The following is a 21,008-nucleotide window of genomic DNA, read 5'->3' on the forward strand; positions in this document are numbered from 1 at the left end:
ACAGCAGGCAAGTCCAGTCGACAACTCAGAAAACCAAAGGCACACAAACAGGCTCGCGGGGGAATGACTTCCGAGAGAAGGCTCTGTCTAATCTCCTAGGAATATTCTAGAAGGTAGACTTGGCCATTGTGCCAGGAAGGGTCAAAACCGGAATCTCAGAAATTAAGTGTTCAGAAAGAGCAGAAGCTCTGGTGCCTCTGTAATGGCTGGAGGTAAGATGCGGGGTGAAGACCACAGAGTAGACGGACATAACGCAGTGGGCGCTGGGAAGGCCACAGCGCACGCTCCATACACAGGAAGGAGGAGGAAAAGCAGGGCTCAGTTCAAGCTGGTACTAGCAGAGTTGGTTAAACCTGGTATTTATACTCATTTATTCTACACCCATCGGCTCATATATCTTACATGTCAAGCACCGTTCTGAGCACCAGGCTTATACCAGTGAACAACAAAAACAAAAGTCTCTGCTCCATGAAATGCTAATTTTCTAATGCAATGAGAGAGTCAAATAAACAAATATATGTTATCATGTCAGGTGACAAAATGCTCGACAAAGGAGAACAGGATAGAATAAGACAGAAAATAATGATGGAGGCTGCTTTGCCCAGGGGCCAGGGAAGAGCACTCTGAGCAGCAGACATCTGCACAGTGCTCAGCGTGGTTGTTGGGGGGAGAGGATTCCAGGTGAAGGAAGTAAAAGTGTGACGGTCTCAAGGAAGAGCACACTTGGAGTTTTGCTTTTCCTCATGGGATGTACTTATTTTCCAAATGTCACCTCATTTCACCTCATTTCAAATATGCTGTGCAGAGGATAAAGCTGATACCAACAGCCCACATGAGTAAGGAAGTTCCGGCCCAAGGAGGTTGGATAATTTAACCCACTAAAGGACAGCGTCAAGTCTCACGGCTAAGAGCCACGCCCCTTGACCAAATGGATGCTGCACTGGGATCATCACTCTTAGGTCGCATTCCGCCTTATCCTTCCAACTTCTTGGCATCATAGAGACAAGACATCCCCAGGGTCCCAGCCCACTTTTCGTACCTACACAGTGCACAATGACAGCATCCTCTGCGCCAGCCTGTGGGTGGGTGACGTCACCGCTAACATACTTGATGGAGGTTGAGTCTAGGTCTTCAGCATCTAGCTCGCCAGAAGTCTCATCTTCTCCATCCTCAAGGTCCTCGAGCTCGCTGTCCTCCGAGGGCAGGCAGCAGGACTGGTAGCTGCTGGATTCCCACCAGGCCATCCTTCACCAGACCAGAGAGGGAGGCGATTAATGATCCCTTGGGCCATCTATTCACAGGCAGTGACAAGTGGAACTGTGAACAGCACCTCCCCCTACCGAAGTTTTCTACTTAAGCGTAAATAGCCAAGTTTCTGACTGGCCTAACTGCCTCCCGACTACACTCACAACAAGAAGCCACCAAATGTCTGTTTGTAAGAACACACCTGAAAGGGACTGTCATTCAATATAAATGACTCCTCATCACACAGCTACAATAAAATCTTCTAAAATTCCTGTTTCAGGGCCAGTGAGACGGCTCAGCAGGTAAGGGTGCTTTGCCTCAGAGCCCGAGACCCGAGTTCAATCCCAGGAACCCACAGGGTGAAGGGAGAGAAGACACTCCGGCAAGTTGTCCTCTGACCTCCCCCTGTGTGTGTGTGTGTGTGTGTGTGTGTGTGTGTGTGTGTGTGTGTGCCGTGCTCATGCACACACACACACACACACACACACACACACACACACACACTAAACAAATAAATAATAAATTCTTGTTTAACAGAATGCATCTTCACCTTGGCCCTGAGAACTAAATGTAAACATTTAACCTTTCAAAATACACTCTGACTCCAGGAAGAACTGCCAGAGTGATCACGGGTTTCTGGCTTTAAAGCCATGTCAGCTGTGGACCCCCCCCCCCCCCCCCCCCCCCCCCCGCACACACACACATCCCCTCCCCCCGGCCCCCCGCCTGGTATACTGCAGACGCACTTCTTCCTGTGTTCAGCCTCCTCCTTTGCCTTCCTCCTCTCCTCCATTAGTCTCTTTCTCTTGGCTGCTGCCTCCTGTCTTTTCTTCTGTCTGTCCTCCAGCTCTTCCGGGCTCAGAATCTTCTGCCTTTTGATGGGCCCTTCTGCCAGGCCCGGGATTAGAACCTTAGGGAGATGAAGACCCACAGTCAAGAAGGCCAGGGCCTGCCTGCTCCTCCGCAAGCTTCACCTAAAGCCCTCTGCAGAAGCAAGAGAAACACCACATCTCCACACTGTCTGTGTGCTGGGCACTGACGGTAAGTCGCCCTAATTTACTGGTTCACGCCTCATAGGCACCCTGGCCACTGGCCACTAGACTCAGCCAATGCACTGCCGAGGCCAGCAGAGGCATTCACAATCACTTCATGAGGAACAAGGTACTTCCAGATAACCTTTCTTTCTTGATTGAAGTCATAGCTCATGGGAAGCCATTTTTAATTTAAACAATTTTAATGCAGCTCTTTCTACAAATGCATCGTATGATTCCCTTTGAAACAGGTCAGTTTCAGCAGCCTCAGTACTGAATGATAGCTCTAGAGAACATATATGAAATGCCAGGCACTGGAATATCCTGTGTCATTATGACTGCCCTCCTCTTAATTACGATGAATGCCAATAGCAGACATGGTATTTTCTTGTAACAATGTGATCCCTACAGAGGTGGCTTAGAGGACCGAGATGCTTTTACTCACATGAAGTCATGTGTAATATACTCACCTTCTTAATGTATGTTTGGAGACAGGGTCTCATGTAGCCCAGGCTAGCCTTGAAATTGGTATGCAGCTAGTCTGGTCTTGAACTACTGAACCTCCTACCTCCAGTTCCCAAGTACTGGGATGACAGGCATGTACCACTATGCTCGATTTCTTAATGCTTTTTTTGAAATAAGTTTTTATTTATTATCTGTGTGTGTGTGTTAGAGAGAGAATGCCATGGCATAAGTGTGGAGGTCAGTTCTCCCCTCTAATGGGTTCTGGGAATCCAACTCTGTCAGGCTTGTACAGCAGCTGCTCTCCCTACTGAACCATCCTGCCAGTCCCTTGATGTCTTTTGAAGACTTATTTATCTTATATTTTATGTGTATGAGTGCTTTACTTGCATATATGCATGTGCACCGTGTGTGCAGGAGGTCAGAAGAGTGGGGCTCCCCCAGAACTGGAGTTACACAAGAATGTGAGCTGCCATGCAGGTACTGGGAATCTGGGTCCTCTTGAGAACAGTACTGGCTCCTTAACCAGGGAGCCATCTCTCCAGCCCTCTCCGGCCTGACCAATACTTTTAGAACATTTCACTGTTTTTACATAAAGTTCAGTTCACTTGTTATATTGTCAACACATACTTGTTTCTTAACAGCCCATCCTAAGAGAACAAAGTGACCCAGCATGGCTCTCTATTTTCTTAGGGTAAAAGTTTGGAAGAGTTTATGGCTCTAGAAAAATGCGATGTCACTTACGCTGCCTTTATTTCGGAGGGAGCGGCCCCCGTGACTCGGTTTCTCCAGAAGAGTTTTCTGAAGATTCACCAGCTGTTCAAATGACTTTCTGTCTTCCTTGCTGGGCTCTTTAGAATAATCTTTACCTTCAAATAAGTACATATGGTCTTCTAAGAACACAAAACCAAAGAAAGGAATGTCAGACACAGGAAGACGAATTCATGCCATTCAAAGCAGCTACGGAGGTGAACAAGGAAATGGCCCATATTTTAAAAAAGAGCCAAGACCAGCCGACTACCACAATGCTTCATTCCTGCCAGGAACACCTTTGGTTCTACATCGGAGTCCTGTGCGTCCTCTTTTCACAGGACAGAACATGGTTCATAACCCGGGTGATCCATCCTTGATGACCCATGACTGGAGAATCCCTTCACCCTGCTGAGTCTTCAGCCACACATTTATCCCATTCTGCTCCTCAGCACGAATCTCACTGACTGGAAGACTCCGCAATAAATCCCACTTTTTAATGTCAAGCACACATTGTATATTCAGCCCACTCCCCGCTTTCCTATATTAAAGAAACAAATGGCACATCGTTTGAGAAAATGAAGCGTCACAGAAACGATCCCTGCGTTTGCAGGGCTGCAGCTCCCACGCTGCACCTTCCTGGCTCTCCCCCGCTCCCTGGCTGGCTGAGCTTGCACAGGGATGGAGGAGTCCTCGGTTCCTGCAGCTGAACGAGGAAAGGGGATTCTGATTCTGAGGCCAGAGTGCTTCAGTCAATCGTGACTGACTGTACACAGAAAAGTACAGAAAACATTCTTGAACAGCACTCATGCTGTGTGATCACTTTGTTTTGTTTTGGAGGATTTTATTTTTATTTTGAATTATGTGTATCCATGTGTGTGTCTGGGTGTGGGTTTGTACACATGAATACAGCACCCGTGGGTACCAGAAGAGGGTGTCAAACCCCACAGAGCTAGCTGAAGCTACACACAGTTGTCAGTTACCCAACATGGGTGCTGGGAACTGGAAAGCACACATTTATAGGGCCATTTACAGATAAAGACAGAGGCTCAGTGAGGCTGGGTGAACAGCCCAGATCAGGAATCAAGTGAGAAGCATCTATAATCAGCACTCACAAACAGATGAGAATGACCAGAAACTGAAGTGTGCTTAGGAGCACACGTGACCAAATAATGTGTTTCCAGAGCATTGTGAAGTCAGCTATAAGTATGTTTTCTCTGGAGAGTATGAAAGCAAAACATTTTCATTCCCGGGAGATCAATTGCTTCACACTTGTACCAAACTCTAACCAGCTGTAATTCTAATTGGCATTTGCTAATTAAATCAGCAGGGGGCTTTCAATGAGATGCTCTATCAACAAGTGGAAAAGAAAATAGAGATCTGAGAAGTGTCAAAACACCATCGACATATGTAGCTACATACACCATGAAATTCTAACTTCTAGCATAAAGGTGCCTTTCAAAAACCCTGGCATTCAAGAGAAACCAGTCGCGTTTGGGGTTTTCACTGGAGTTGTGCTAACCACTAGTCTTCCCTATCCACTGATGCTATTTTAAACCATGCTCCCTCACTCTGCGGCCAAGGGGAGAATGAAACCACACCCTAGACCTGTGGTTCTCAACCTGTGGGTGGCGACCTTCCCCAAGGGGTTGCATATCAAGTATCCTCTATATCAGATACTTACATTACAATTCATAACAGCAGCAAAATCAGCTAGGAAGTAGCAACAAAAATAATGTTATGGTTGAGGGTCACCACACCATGAGGAACTGTATTAAAGGGTCGCAGCGTTAGGAAGGTTGAGAACTACGGCCCCAGACCCTCACATATACCCTGCCAGTTCAGTCAGCTGCCACACAGGGAGCCTAGACCCATTCATCAAAGACAAGTTTCCAAACGTTAATCCTACGGGGGAATTTTTTCTTTTTTTTTTCCTGGCAGTTGGCCTGTCTAAAAATACATAATTTTTTAGCAGTCAGATTGACTTAGAAGTGCAATGATCTTTCTGAAAACACTGCAATTTTATTTTGTTCTGGCAAATGTTGAAAAACTAAGTTGAAATTAATCCGAGTGAGTGGAGAATTGGATGGAAGCTTTGGTATTTAAGGTAATCAAATATAACTTAAAAACATGGCCACATGCATCCACCCCCCGCACCACCACCTGATACCTCTCAATGACAGTAACGGGGTTTTAAGGAAGATATATGAGGCAACAGTAAGTGGGGAAGTTCCGCACTCTCCGGAGAATGTGGAGGAGCGGCTGGAGGGAACAGATAAACAGGAGCCACAGAAGCGGGGCACAGGTGCTCGGCCAAGTTCACCATGAGGACAGACCCTCTCAACAGAAGCTTAGGTTTCTCAAGAGCAGTGTATCCCAGGCGGGGCCTAAGAGAATATCTGTACACCAAAAAACCGCTGGCAACACACACCTCTGACACACCCTTCTTTTCAGCTTAAACCAGTGAGTTTATTTCAACCCCTCACGCTTCCATGGACGATACTGGAGAATATGTCTCTGCCACTGGCCAATTAAAGATTTCAAACACGAGTATGTAGGAAGGCTCCCTCAGGGGGAGATCTGGCTCACCAAGCACAGTGCTGGAGTGAGGCCCCAGGAGCACCTAGCCACTCACAGCAGAGCTGCCTGTTAGCCTCGGGGCACCAGGCATTTCTGGAAGACTACCAATAAGAACAAAAGGTTCGAAAACAAAATTTAAAATAAATAATAAATAAATAAAAAGAGGAGAAAGAACAGCAACTGAAAGAAAAAGCAGGGAATCTTTTAAAAACTGCAACAAATGTCCTCCCTGTAATACACGTTCTAAACGGACAACAAATATTCTCGGAGAAGAGGCAGGGATAATATCACGCCCTTGAAATGACAGCAGAATGCAATTAAAACGGAGAACAGAAAGCATCTTAAAGAGTAGGAACGGGATGCTATCGTGTGGAATTTAAACATGTCAAGTGTCAAAGAGCAGTGTCACCGGAATAATAATAATTATTATTATAAATATTATTTTATTATATATATTATTATATTATATATATTATAAATTATTATTATGACCAGCTGCCCCAATTCCAACGTCTCCACCTGTCCCATAAACATCTCAGCAGTCCATGCCTGCTACGAAAGGAAGAGTCGGGAGAAACTACACACTCCCGTTTGCAAGAGAACAGAGAAACGGGCATCCAAGCAGCGGGCATCCAAGCAGCGGGGTGTCAGCTCCAGCGCCACACTACCAGCATGCCAGACACGAACAGGCAAGCAAGCAGCAGGACTCCAGCAGTATCTGACAGAGTAGTCGCAAGAGCAGCGACTACTAAGGAAGGGAAAGGGACTAGAAAGCAGGTGTAGCCAGACATTTTGGAAGGCGCCATGCTGTGTGTGTGTGTGTGTGTGTGTGTGTCGGGGATGTGGGGTAACTTTCCCCTTCTCATCATGTTACAGCAGCAAAGGGAAAGAGAAAGGAAGTGATGCGAAATCAGCTTCTGGATAAACAAAAGGGGACGCAAAAGCTGATGTCGGCCCGGACTACCTGCCACCTAAAACAGGATGCAACCGTTTTATAAGGGCCCAGTTCTCAGGCAGAAGCCAGGTGAGCTAGAAACCCCAGCTTCCTGTTGCTGCTGGTGCAGGAAAACAGTCATTGACAACAGCCATGAGACACCAGGGAGCACTCTACACAAAACCACTCCAGTGAGCTAAGGATGTAAACTCAGTTGGTGGAATACTTGCCCAGCATGCACAAAGCCCTGCATCCAATGCCTAGTGCCCACAAGCCAGCATGGTGGCACATGACTATAATCCCAGCACTGGCGGTGGATGTGGAGGGTCAGAAGTTCAAAGCCAATGATCCTTAGCTTCCATGGTGATACATAAGACCACAAACAAACAAACATTTCGCATTCAAAAATTCAGAACACTGACCAAACTGGGGGGTGGGGTGGGGAGAAAACCATGTCCACACGGCAAATGCACGGCCTGCACTGTGTATCGGCGCAGGTTGGATTGAGAAGGTAACCACTCAGGGCTGGGTGTGGCTCGGCACGTAAGAACTGCTGTTCTGCAGAGGACCTGCTTCAGTTCCCAACATCCACGGGACAGCTACCAACCGTCCATAACGCCAGGTCCAGGGCATCTTAGGACCTCCTCAGGCACTAGATGCATGTGGTGCTCAGACATGCAGGCAAGACACTCACACACATAAAATAAAAATAAACAAATCTTTAAAAAAAAAAAAAAAACCCTCAAAGGTAAGCCATTCACTCTGGGGTAAGACGGCCGCCTAGAGGCTACCTCTGTGTGACGAGTCACAGGAAGGGGAAGACTTCATCCCACAGACAGACAGAGGAGGAGCTCTGGAAATCCATGAAGCGAAAGCCCATCAGGAAGGAGCAGAGAGAAGAAGGCAAAGCCAGCAGAGCCTCAGGGGGGGGCAGGTGAGGGAGCGAGGGGAGAGGGAGAGGGCAGAAACCTCTTCAGGAGGGTCAGCTAGCGGACCTTCGGGACAAGCCCACAGTCCTCACAGCCTCAAATCCAACTGCAGGCTTTGGCCAGCCAGTAACTCCTCCAGGCCCCAGGGCAGCCTCAGAGAGGAAGTCCATTATGTCACACTGGATGACTTGGAAGGTGGAGCCAGATGCCATCTTGAGACTCCACTGATGAAAAAGGAACTGATCCGGGGGCCTGAGATCAAGGATCCTGCACAGGTCGGGTTTACGATGTGGCCTGCCACCGCCCAGGGGAGGGAAGGCCCTGGGAGGCTGCTGTGGCAAGCAGCAGGACCAGAACTGACAGCAGAAAGTTGGTGACAGAAGGCGGGTTCAGCCTGCGAAACACACAGGAAGCGACAGCCCTGCCCTTGGTGGCCCAGGACAGAGCTCATCAGCTGAGACGACCCTGGGGTTTGACACTCTGAGGCCAGCTGGCAGATCAAACTCTGAAGCTACCTATTAGTCATCTACTGCTGTCTGGCCCGAGAAGTCTGAACACTGAACAAGAGACACGAAGAAGCAAGGCAGTCTCTTACCACCACACTCAGACGAAGACTGCAAAGGTTTTGTGGTAAAAATGGTCAGTGACCTGAAAGAGGCTACAGACAAATAGATGAATTCAGACCCGGAGCAAAGTCAGCAACACAGAGGAAAAGTTTCAAAATGGATGAGAAACACAGCAATATGGATCAAAAAAAATTTTTTTTGAGGAAAGAGATTTTGAAACAGAAAACAAACAGAAACGTTGAAAATGACCATTTCAATGTATCAAATAGAAACACAGCAGAACCAAAAGACTTAACCAAACAGAAAGACTATCAAAGATGGCAGACAAGGTCAATAACACTACATGGGGTGTGGGGCTGGAGAGATGGCTCAGGGGTTAAAAGCAGTTGCTGTTCTTCCAGCAGACCCAAGTTCAATCCCCAGCACCCACAGGGCAGCTCACAACCATCTGTAACCCCAGCTCCAGGGGATCCAATGCCCTTTACTGGCCTCTACAAGCATATGGTACAGATACCCAAGCACATGAAATAAAAATAAATAAATCTTAAAGAAGAAACACTACATTCAAGCATGGGGATCTGAGTTGGGATCCCAGAACTTACAAACAAACTTAGTATGGTCCCCTGCCTGCCTGGAACCCTGGCACTGCTGGGGACAGAGAGAAGAGAATTGCTGGGCCTTGCTGGTTGCCAGCCTGGACAAAAAAGTGATCTCTGAGTTCAGAGAGAGACCCTACCTTGAAGGAATAAGGACAAGGGTGAAACAGGAAGACACTTAATGCTTCTTCTAACATACACACACACACACACACACACACACACACACACACACACACACACGCATCCACACATCCACATAACACCACATAGACATGCACACACACACACACACACACACACACACACACACACACAGCACAGCACAGGGAGAGGGGAATAGAGGACACTTTAAGTCAAGAACAAACTAAGGCAGTTCATGACCACTAATCCGGCACTGCAGAAGATACAGGAATACTATACACAGAGGAGGAAGGAAGAGGGGCTCAGTCATAAAAGCACAAGAATGGAAGAACAAAGGCTGAATAAAGGAGAGCTAGGAAGGAATCCCTCACCTCCACCGTAGTAAACAATAAACTCCCAATACTAACAGCAGACAGTAACGAACAAACGCCAATCAAAGAGCCAACGAAGTTACAGGAACAGTCATCATCTCAGTGACAACCTCAACCGCAAATGAGCTCAACTCCAGAATGAGTCACAGACTGGCTAGCTGGCAAAATCAAATTAAAATTAAAAAGTTATCCATTGTCTCTAAGAAATACACCAGGCTGGTAGACACCCACAGTCTGAGAGTCCAAGGATGGAAGACATCTGTCAGGAAAAAGAACCTACAGCAAGCCGGCCTGGGCGTTTTCATAGCTGATTAAAGGAGACTTCAAACCACTGTGTATCACTAAAGAGAACAGCTCACCAAAAAGATAAAACAATTTAAATATAGGCACCAACACTGGGGCTCCCAATTTAGTAAGACAAACACAACCAGACATAAAAGGTCAGATAGGACCTCATATGATAATAGTGAAGACTTCGTAACTAAAAAAAACAACAGACACCTCAGAGTTGAACTATTCCACAGAACAAGTGGAACACTCCACCCTACAGGAACAGGACACACATCTGTCTCAGCAGCCCACAGGGCAACTGTTAAAATATATATATCCCAGGCCACAAATCAAATCTGCCTGCTTTTTTGTTTTTTGAGACAAGGTCTTGCTATGTAGCCCAGGCTGACCTCTAACTCATGAAAATCCACCTGTCTCTACATCCCAAGAGCTGGGATTAAAGACATGCACCACCACACCCGGCTCACAAATCAAATCTTCCCAAATGTAAAAGAATAAAAATGTCTTCTATCTTATCAGATCACAGTACAGTCTGAGAAAACTAGAATTCAACAGCTAGAAAAATAAATCACACAACTACATGGAAACCAGGGAAGACAAATCCAACAAAGGAGTTGAAAAACTTCTACAATGAAAATGTATAGACATTAAAGAATGAAATTCAAGAAACTCTAGAAGATGGAGGCCTCTTATGCTCATGGATTGGTGGAATTAATATTGTAAAAACAGCTACATTAGCGATCGACATGCTCACTGCAATCCCCATCAAAATTCCAATGTCATTTCTCACTTATATGGAAGCATACAGACCCCAAACAGCCAGTGCAATCCTCAGCAGAAATATGTTAAAGGTGTGAAAATACTCAACTCAAATCACACTGCAGAGCCACAGTTATAAAAACAGCATGGCACATGCATGGACCCACAGAATACAAAAGGGGTCTCAGAAAGAAGCCCATACAGTTACAAGGACCTCATTCTGACAAAGGTCAAAAACACATTTTGGAGAGAAAAACAAAACAAACAAACAACAAACAACAACAACAACAAAAAAAAACAGCCTCCTTAACAAAGAGTGCTGGGAAAATCAGATTTCCACACGTAACAGAATAAAATGAGATCCACATCTCTCACCCTGCACAAAAAAAGTCAACTCAAAATGGATCCCAGACTGTAGGTGAGATCTGGTTCACAACTCACTTCCTTCCTCCTGCTCTCTGCTTCCTCCTGCTGCTGCTGCTGCTGCTGCAGGCAAAGCATCAGAGACCCACTGGCCATCTCTGGTTTCTCCCAGGATGGACTCCAGGTCTACTTCATCCACGGTGCTCCCCTCAGAGGACAGCAGTTTATCCAAGCCGAATTTAAGTATCTCACTCAACTTGAATGGAGAGAGCAAAAATCCAGTTAGTTCTGATAAAAAAAAAAAACAACAACAACAACAAAAAAAAACAACCATGAGGATGTGGGTGACTTGCTAATGGCTAAGATATTCCCTCTCCGACGGACAGCCAGCATTTGCTGTCCATCACAGATGACACCAAGTAGGCTTTTAACAGCTGGATGATGGGTAAGCAGATGGTGATAAAGGATTATTGGAGTTATTGACTCTGACAATCTCAGTAACAATACAATGTGGATAAGCGTCCCTTTTTTTTTTTTTTTTTTTTTTTTTGGTAAGAGTACCGGTAATTTCAAGCATTTCCTATAGCACTTCTCACAAACTCATCGTCACTCAGGCTTTTCCAGGAACCGCAAGAGAAGTCAGACTCAGTTGTTTTCCCGACTCTCTCACTGCTAAACCCCTTGATCTCATCACTGGCTGACTCCTCCGGCAATCTGCTTTCCTACCAGTGTTCCATGGACACTACTGTGGCAGAGACCAGAACTCATCAGAGACTTCTGTTGCCTCCCTGAGCCTCTCCCTGAGCCTCTCGTCCCCTCACTGTGCCGACTGGAAGCACAGAAGGCTCACACAGCATTTCCTAGTGCTCACCTGCAGCTCCCAACGCTGCATATGCTCAAACAATAGCTCAGCTCACTTGCATTTTGCCCCTTTGGACTGGACCATTTCTCTCTAGATCATCTCCGTAACTTGGAAACCTTTAAGGTATGCTATAATAGTGTGCAAACTCCTTACATAGCTCGTCGAAGCACCAACATCTGGGTATGTTTATATTTATTTAACATTGCTATATATAATCAATGCAACTGGCTTTGCATTTGGTACCAAAACCCAAAGAAAGCCAAGTATTTGTGACAAGGCTTCGCCTGCACTGGAGGAGAGCATCAGGACACAGGCCTCCAGGCACACAGGAAGAGCTCATGCTGATTAGGTTAATTGAGGTGGGAGGACCTGCACTGGGGGTGGGGACGCCACTTCCAGAGTGTGGACTCTGGACTGTGTAAAAAGGAGCGAGTGAGCTGTGTCCAAACATTCACGGCTCCCGGCCTTTTTATTGTGGCTATGATGTCACCAGCTGCTTCAAGCTCCTGTGGATTTGACTTCCCTGCCATGCTGGGTTTGAACTGTGAGCTAACATAAACCCTTTCTCAAGCCGATTTTGTCTGGTGATTTGTCAGAGCAAGAAGAAAAGAAACTAAGACAGAGGTACAGAATCCACTGCTATAACTACCTTTGTTTTTAATTCTCTAATTTTCTCGGCATCCTCAGACATAACTAATGGAACCCTCGTTTTAAGCAAAGAGAGATGCCTGAGGTTATGGAGTGATGAGGGTCAGATTTAAATCCAAGACAGACAGCTCAGCACTTGTCTCCTTTACCCTGTATCTATCGAGTCTACTTGTGACTCCTGTAGTTCCCTGCACAGAGCAGGCACAAGGCAGAGACAAATCGTGAGGAGCCTATGGGTAAGGACAGATCCTCACCTGGAAGTCAGCCTCAGCGGACGGTCTCTGGGCCCCGAGGGTGAAATGGCCGCCTTCCATGACCATGTTGGTCAGCTGCAGTTTGGAGGCTGCCTTCCTGTACACGATTTCTTCCACGGTGTCTCGGCCGATCAAACGAATGACTTTAACAGACCTGTGCACATGTCAAATGATAGCAGTGTGTGACGAGTGGGTGACGCCAGCAAAGGCCACACTAGGTAAGTACACCTACAAGGAAGCCCCAAGGACTAGCGAGAGTGATCCGGCCTTCAATTATCTCTGAACTTTCCAAATCGTGGACCAAAGCATGGAGAGGTGACCTGAACTGTGATGTGTCATCTGTGGCCAAGGAAAACCACAGAGGCACATGTCATCCTCAGGCCCAAGGCGGGCACAGAACTTCTGGCAAATTTCCATAACATTAAGTGGCCATTTGTTAGGGGCAGGGGCGACTCATACAATATATTCTGAGACTGTTTCTCCTCCAATCTTGTCTTAGGTCCTCCCCACCCACCCCTCAACTCCAGGTCTTCTTTCTCTCTTAATAAAACAAACAGGAAAAAAAAACAAAACAAAAAAACAGAACAAACACAAGAAACACACACACACACACACACACACACACACACACACACACACAAAACACACAAAAAACCAACATAATACACAAGCCAAAGACCAGTAAGATAAAAATACCCAAACAAAGCAATCTGAGACAAATCTACAAAAACACCACTGAGTTCATTTCGTGTTGACCTTGGCCATTTTTGTTTGTTTGTTTAGTGAGGTGGGTCTTAGCTCACTGAATTGAATGGCTTCTAAAGATTCCTTCTAATCCTTTTATAATTTGGCTTTGGGTTCAAGAAAATGAGTCTGGACAATTGTGCCACCCAGCCAATGCCACTGCAGGAGCCGGCAGCAAAGCTGGGCTCACTCTGGGGTCTCTCAATTAATTCCTGTTTGGTGCTGTCACTGGGCCTACACTCCTCCTTCCTTCCCGACCCAGGACACCAAGGAAGTGTAAAATCACAGACACTGAACTCACTCACTTGTTCTGGCCAATTCGGTGAGCTCTGGCAGCTGCCTGCAAGTCATTCTGAGGATTAAAGTCACTGTCAACAAAAATAACGGTATCTGCTGCCGTCAAGTTCATGCCCACTCCACCTGGAAATAAGGAGAGCGAGAGAGAGAGAGAGAGAGAGAGAGAGAGAGAGAGAGAGAGAGAGAGAGAGAGAGACAGAGACAGAGACAGACAGAGAGACAGAGAGACAGAGAGAGTGAGTCATCTGAGGCCCACACAAGGATCTGAAGAATAAAGATGGTCCAGACAGGGTCACACTAGTGAACTGGAGTCAGTCCAACAGACACTCATCCACAACTCCAGAGCCCGGCACGGTCACACCTGCCCCCTTAACCTCCTACTGCCCGACTTGGGGGAATTTAATCACCACACGTAACAGAATGGGGAAGACGCTCAAGTCAGGAGCGTGAAGCCGTTTCAACTCTCCCAGATCTAAAACACTTGACTGCATTTGCCTAGGGCAGTCTACAACGATAAGGGCACTTGCTCCTTCAGCAAAGAGCTGTGAGCACGGGATAATCGGTGTCCGGCGTTCGTGAGGAAAGAGCCCTTCCCCACACTTGCAGGTCAGGCCGGGTAGCAAAACCTCTGCCGTGTTGATGAAGGAGGGGTGGTGATGTTGCTCCTGGGCAGAACGGGAGACTGCCTCCCCTGCTCTGCAGAAACCACTAGCCAGGCGTTCTGAGACTGTGTCCACTTCAACCAGATGCACGGTGACGAAACCAAAGCCAAGAACACCTCCTGCAGCAATTTTCTAGGTTTTCTTTGGTGCTACAGGAGAAGGGGTGAGGCACGACTGTGGTTTCGGGAAATTAAGAGAACCATGAAGGCAAATTACAGCCTTCTCCTTGATTAATGTGGAAACTCATACAAAACGGACCAGCTCTTGCCAGGGTCACTAGAGATCACTGCTGAAACAAGGGAGCCTGACGGGGTTGTTCAAGAGCTTGAATTAAAGGCCGCTTCTCAGAAGGACTACTGACGCCCAGCTGGGTCTCAAGACACGCCACGCAGGAATATTTCGTACTTTCACATAGAATTAAATCTGGAATAAAGAGCCAGCAATGACTGATAACTGAGTGGTGCTAGGTTACCTCACAGGGCTAGTCCATTTATGCTTGGTCTGCCAGTTGCCAAGCAAGTTTGGGGGCATTTTATACAGACCAGCTCTTACACCTTGCCCAACAAACTTACGGGCTCCGGCTATTCGTTCTCGCCCTTCTTGTTGATACTGAGATGGAAACACAGAGAAGCCAAACACTTATTTGAAGTTGCACAGATAAAGAGGCTGAGAGTCAGTCTCCATGTCTGGCTCTTGAACCTGTTGGCTACATTTTCTGGGCTTTCCTGGGTGCTATTGTAGTTTTTCTTTTCTTTCTTTTTTTTTTTCTTTCTTTCTTTCTTTTTTTTTTTTTTTTTTGAGATGGGGTCCTGTTGTATTGCCCAGGATGACCTCCAACTTCTGTGCTACAGTAGTCCTTTTACTGAGCTTCCTAGGCAGCCAGTACCACAGGCTGCTCCATCACACCAGCTCCAGAGCCTGTGGCGTTCACTAACACCTCCCGGGCACCTGCTCCATCACACCAGCTCCAGAGCCTGTGGCGTTCACTAACACCTCCCGGGCACCTGCTCCATCACACCAGCTCCAGAGCCTGTGGTGTTCACTAACACCTCCCGGGTACCTGTTTCATTTAAAAATTTAGAGCATCACCCCTCGTGGTCTGGTGGTTAGGATTCATACTATGCTGAAATGTACACCATCTTTCCTTGGTCACGGCTATCAAGATGCAGTTTTTCCCAAAAGGTGATTCCCCCGTCCTTTGCAGAGCCAGGGAAGGGGCCCGGAACCCTGCACATGGTGTGTGAGCCACACTCCAGCCCATGACACTCCAGCCCATGAGTGGCTTCTTTTGAATCAGCTCTGCTCATAATTGTTTGGGACATATTCATGAGCTGTCGTTGCCCCCTGGTGGCAATGTGATTCATTCACAGAAGCATTTGACACAGGGTGAACTGCTAAGCAAACCAAGGTGCTGCAGCCCTGCAGCACAAACCCCACAGCAAGCAGGACAGTCTGCCCCTGAAAAGGCAGATGCCCACGGCTCGGGGTCCTCCGGGAAATGCACTAAAATGTGGATGCCCGTCCTTCCTAATTTTAGACATTACAAACAAAGGCTGTCCCCTGAGTAGGGAAATAGGAAATCTTTAAAACACAAAGAACTTCTGAGGCTACATTTGACCTGACCCTTTATGTTTCTTCTAAGACTCCTGGAGGCAGACGATGACGTGAGTGAAGGGCTGAGAAAGGGCGGCTGAGAGAATCTGATTACATCATGCATTATTATCTTTATTAGACAGATAAGGCAAATGCTGGAAAAATAATCTCCTTACCGAGGATTCTATCTAGTGCTTCTTTTATATGCTCTTATCACACTAGTCACTCAATGAATGCTTCCTAGTGAGACTGAACCTTTTTCATTGAGATGCTGATCTCTCTTTAATAGAGGAACACACATCTCTGTATTCACCATGTCTACTCCAGGAGGATTCCAATTTATAAGAAATAAGATAATGAGGGGCTGGAGAGGTGGGGAAGACATGCATTGCTCTTGTAGAGACCACGGGTTTGGTTCCCAAAACCCATATCTGATGGCTCACAACAATCTGTCACTCCAGTTTCAGGGGATCTGACACCCTCTTTTGCCTCCAAGAGCACCTGCATGTGTATGATACACATAGAAACAAACAGGCATATGCATATAAAGAAAAAGCTTTCTTAAAGAAATAATGAAGTGAAACCCATGAATTAAAGTGATATAAGGATGATCCAGAATCTGAAAAAAAATCATTTCCAAAAGCTAATACCAAATTATTTAATAACACATAAAAATAATCACCTTCTTACTGATAACATACCACAAATGTGATGGATAATATTTATGACTAAAGTTATATATAGATATTGTCATAACTCTAAGTAGCTGGCAATTTTACTATAATCACATTTTAAAGCAATTAAATGTTCATTAAGCTTTTGCTGTGTTAGAGAAGTATTTCTGGAGGAAGACAACCAGCAAGCAGTTATCTCATTCCCCAAACCACAGTTGGGAAGAAGATCTGCACCCCCTGAATGTAAACAAAATTTCCCACAGAAATCTCCCAGGACACTCCCAGGCCAGGAGTCAAAGCAGGTTAGAAGAATTTCTAAGCACTCAAGACTTGGGTAGGTAACATAAAATGTCACCATGCTTTTAAACATCCAGCCCCTTACCAGCCATGGCAACGGTCTCGGTTCCCTCCTTGTTCACTCCTTGGCAACCACCTCGCCTTGCAGAGAATTAGGGGAAATGCACTCATGGTTGGGATGCCAAAGTTCTCTCCCAGATCATCTGCCTGCTTTCATCAGGACCTGTGTGGCCTACCTGCTCGGGTGCTCAGGAGAAAAACAAAAATGGGCTGCTTCCCAAAGTTCTTAATGGCCAGGTGCCTCTCTTCTCCTCTCACAGAGCCATCCACACGCTCGTAGCTGTAGCCTTGACAAAGAGGAAAGAATGGGCAACCTTAATTCTTTTTCAAGGATTCTGGGAAACAAAATATTAGTCGATCCAAAAGCCGACATCAGTTTTACCCCCTACTTCTAATAATTCCCATGGGGGGTGGAGTCTAAATTTAGGGGGGTAATGCTATCATTTTATAAAGAATACATCATAACACATTCACACAACGCTGTTGAAGTAGAGTTGGTATGTAGTTTTGACCATTCCCAAGCAATCCTGAAAGCTCGCTCTATGGCAGACTGACTGCATTTGATGACATGCAAGCAGAAGTATGGAAGCCGGTGAGGGAATGTGTCTGGTGGCCCTCTAAAGCTGGAGGGTCTCCGACCTGTCATCATGCTCCAGACCCAGAGAGAGCTCCGAACTTGAGCTCTGCTTGTACTCTGGGGTCCCTGCAAGGGTGCCCCAGCCTAGGTATCCCACTGTATTTGAGGAGCATCAAGGATTGCTCCAAGGCCCAGTCTAGACTAACTTAAACTACAAGGTCTGGAGCTGACACTCTTCCCCAGGGCTTCAGATCAACCAAAGGTATGGTTTTGTCAATTACCTCACATTCATTTTACTACATATTAAGCAGAGTACTCAGGTAATGACCCCACTCCTTATTGTTAAACAGAACTGACGGCCCCGCCTCTCCTCCGTTTGATTTGTGGGATATCTGTATCTACGTCTGTCTAGTGAGTCTGAGTCAGTGCTCAGCTGCTGAGACCAGTGTTTGATGACTTGAAAGTTCTTGTCATTGAAACTTGTCTATTATACAAGCAACATTTCTACAGCATTTGCCCCAGTGAACGTAATCAGAAACCACATAACCAGTCGGAACGGGGCTGCTTATTTCTGCCCAGACATCTCTCCACGCTGCCAGTGCTTACTCCACACACCACTCACTACATGTCCGATCTTCTTTTGACTCTGAACGATGCTGTGGCATCATTTTCCTTGGTAATCCCCACACCTCGTATGACTGACTGCGACACATGTTATATATGTGACCGGTGCAGCTACAAATGATTCCGGAGATGTTGTGCACAAGGGGAGTCACCTCTGTAATCCATATAGTCTTGCAGAATATCCAACATCTGGGTCATTTGAGAGAAAAGTAAAACCCGATGGCCCCTGGTAAGAAACAAAAGGAAAGAGTGACAATTCTAGTAATAGTTAAGGTGTATTTCCCTCAGGCAAAATTCCAAGTTTATGAATAAATGAAATACTGAAGTATAAATGTAACTTAAAGACTTCCCCAAAAAGTCTGAAGTACTTTATGTGAAGAATGTAAGTAAACCTGGCACTGTGCCCTTCAAAGTGACTGTTCTTAAGCTATAGTGGAGAAATTCCCAGGGGCATCTGTCAGTGCACACCCCTGGCTATGGGAAGCTCCCGAAAAGCCAGAGGACTCACTGGAATGTCAACTCACTCAACTGAAAGAAATACAAGCTTTCATGTCAAAAGCAAGATAACACACATATGTAAGGAGTAAAATGCAAAATTCAAACACACACACACACACACCTCTCAAGACCTTGAAAGCCATGGTCAGAAAGTCACTATTATTTATAGCTATTTTGGTTGAAAATTCAGAGAAGCATTACTTTAGAAAGGGGCACATGGCATCTCATCTACCAAGATCCTTGATAAAAGAAGAAAAAGAACAACACAGAATGGTGGGTTAAGAAGGAAGCAAGGGCTGGAGAGATGGCTTGGCAGTTCCGAGCATTGGTTACTCTATTCTAGACGACCTGGGTTTGATTCCCAGAACCCAAACGGCAGCTGACAATCAGCAGTGACTCCAATTCTAGGGGCTCTGATGCCCTCTCCTGGCCTCTGTGGGTACTGCACATACACGGTGTCAACATTGGCATACATGCAGGCAAAACCTCTAACACATAAAATAAAATCTCAAAAAAAAAAAAATGAATGAAGTCAAGGGCTAGTGTGTGTGTGTGTGTGTGTGTGTGTGTGTGTGTGTGTGTGTGTGTGTGTGTGTGTCTCACAAGTATGAGGACCTGAGCTTGATCTCTAGAACCCATGTTAAAAAATGTTGGGTGTAGTGGCATGCACAGCACCTCAGCTCTGGGGAGGCAGAGACAGGAGCATCCCTAGGCTTGCCGGACAGCTAGTCCAGCCTAATGGGTGAGCTCCAGGCCAGTGAGAGACCTTGTCTCAAAGGATGTGAACAGTGTTTCTGATGACACCTGAAGTTATCCTCTGGCCTCTCTGTAGGTGTACTGTAGGTGTAGGGTATGCACACACACACACACACACACACACACACACACACACACACACACACACGCATAAATAAACGAAGTGAAAGTGATACCCTGGTGGCTCATGTCTGAAACCCCAGCATTTGGGAGGCACAGGCAGTAGGACCTTCTCAAGTTCAAGGCCAACAGGGTCTACACTGATGTGTACTTGATAGTTTCAGGCCACCTAGAGCTACACAGGGAGATACTGTCTCAAAACAACAAAAATGAATAAACAAGCTGGGCAGTGGTGGTGCACGCCTTTAATCCCAGCACTCGGGAGGCAGAGGCAGGCAGATCTTTGTGAGTTCGAGGCCAGCCTGGGCTACCAAGTGAGTTCCAGGAAAGGCGCAAAGCTACACAGAGAAACCCTGCCTCGAAAAACCAAAGTAAATAAATAAATAAACAAACAAACAAACAAACAAACAAAAATAGCAACAAATGAATGGAGTCAAGCCTAGAGCTCCTTTTAACTGGGCGCTGTTTTAAAACTTCATGAACGAAGAAGCACCATGCCACCAAAACAAAATTCTCATCAGAAGAATTAACCCGGTCTCTGTGTGCAATAAGCTTCAGCACAACCACAACCGTTAAGGAGACCTCCCAGAATACTTATCCCCAAATGTGCATGTGGTCAGGGAGGGGGGTCCTAATCTCACCACCTCCATGTGCTGGCCTTGGACATACAACCTTTCTGGGTCTGTGAAATGGAAAAATCTGGCATGAAGAATTCACGAATTCCTCAGGTCTGACAAGTAGATGCCCTTTATTGGCTCTAACCAATAAAATACTGCATGGCAAACAATTACTTAACATGTAATTTTTTTCTCTCTTTTTTTATTTTATAATTTAATTTAATTTTACATATCAGCCATGGATTCCCTTGCTCTCCCATCCCCCGCCCCCCCCCCCCCGCCTTCCCCCCAGCTCCCCCCCATTCCCATCTCCTCCAGGGCAAAGACTCCCCTGAGGATTGAGTTCAACCAGGTAGATTCAGTCCAGGCAGGTCCAGTCCCCTCCTCCCAGGCTGAGCCAAGTGTCCCTGTATAAGCCCCAGGTTCCAAACAGCCAGCTCATGCACTGAGGACAGGACCCGGTCCCAGTGCCTGGATGCCTCCCAAACAGATCAAGCCAATCAACTGTCTCACCTATTCAGAGGGCCTGATCCAGTTGGGGGCTCCTCAGCTATTGGTTCATAGTTCATGTGTTTCCATTCATTTGGCTATTTGTCCCTGTGTTTTTTCCAACCTTGGTCTCAACAATTCTCACTCATACAAACCCTCCTCTTTCTCGCCAATTGGACTCCTGGAGCTCCACCTGGGGCCTGGCCATGGATCTC

General features: G+C 46.4%; 1 protein-coding gene across 4 annotated transcripts in view; it reads right to left on the reverse strand.

Annotated features, from left to right (window-relative positions):
* Positions 1–21,008, reverse strand: part of Chd1l (chromodomain helicase DNA binding protein 1 like) — a 56,902-nt gene that overhangs the window by 6,981 nt on the left and 28,913 nt on the right. For all 4 annotated transcript variants that reach the window (XM_052730009.1, XM_052730010.1, XM_052730012.1 and 1 more), the window contains 8 exons: positions 18,466–18,539; positions 17,289–17,399; positions 13,835–13,949; positions 12,786–12,939; positions 11,100–11,277; positions 3,483–3,631; positions 1,992–2,155; positions 1,040–1,245 (listed from right to left, as the gene is read on the reverse strand). In XM_052730009.1, coding sequence (XP_052585969.1) covers positions 1,040–1,245; positions 1,992–2,155; positions 3,483–3,631; positions 11,100–11,277; positions 12,786–12,939; positions 13,835–13,949; positions 17,289–17,399; positions 18,466–18,539 — 1,151 coding nt within the window. The remainder of the gene's footprint in view (positions 1–1,039; positions 1,246–1,991; positions 2,156–3,482; positions 3,632–11,099; positions 11,278–12,785; positions 12,940–13,834; positions 13,950–17,288; positions 17,400–18,465; positions 18,540–21,008) is intronic.

This window comes from Peromyscus californicus, unplaced genomic scaffold (genome assembly GCF_007827085.1).
Source record: "Peromyscus californicus insignis strain IS unplaced genomic scaffold, ASM782708v3 Scaffold_9__1_contigs__length_137607984, whole genome shotgun sequence".
In the NCBI taxonomy this organism is placed as follows: Eukaryota; Metazoa; Chordata; class Mammalia; order Rodentia; family Cricetidae; genus Peromyscus; species Peromyscus californicus.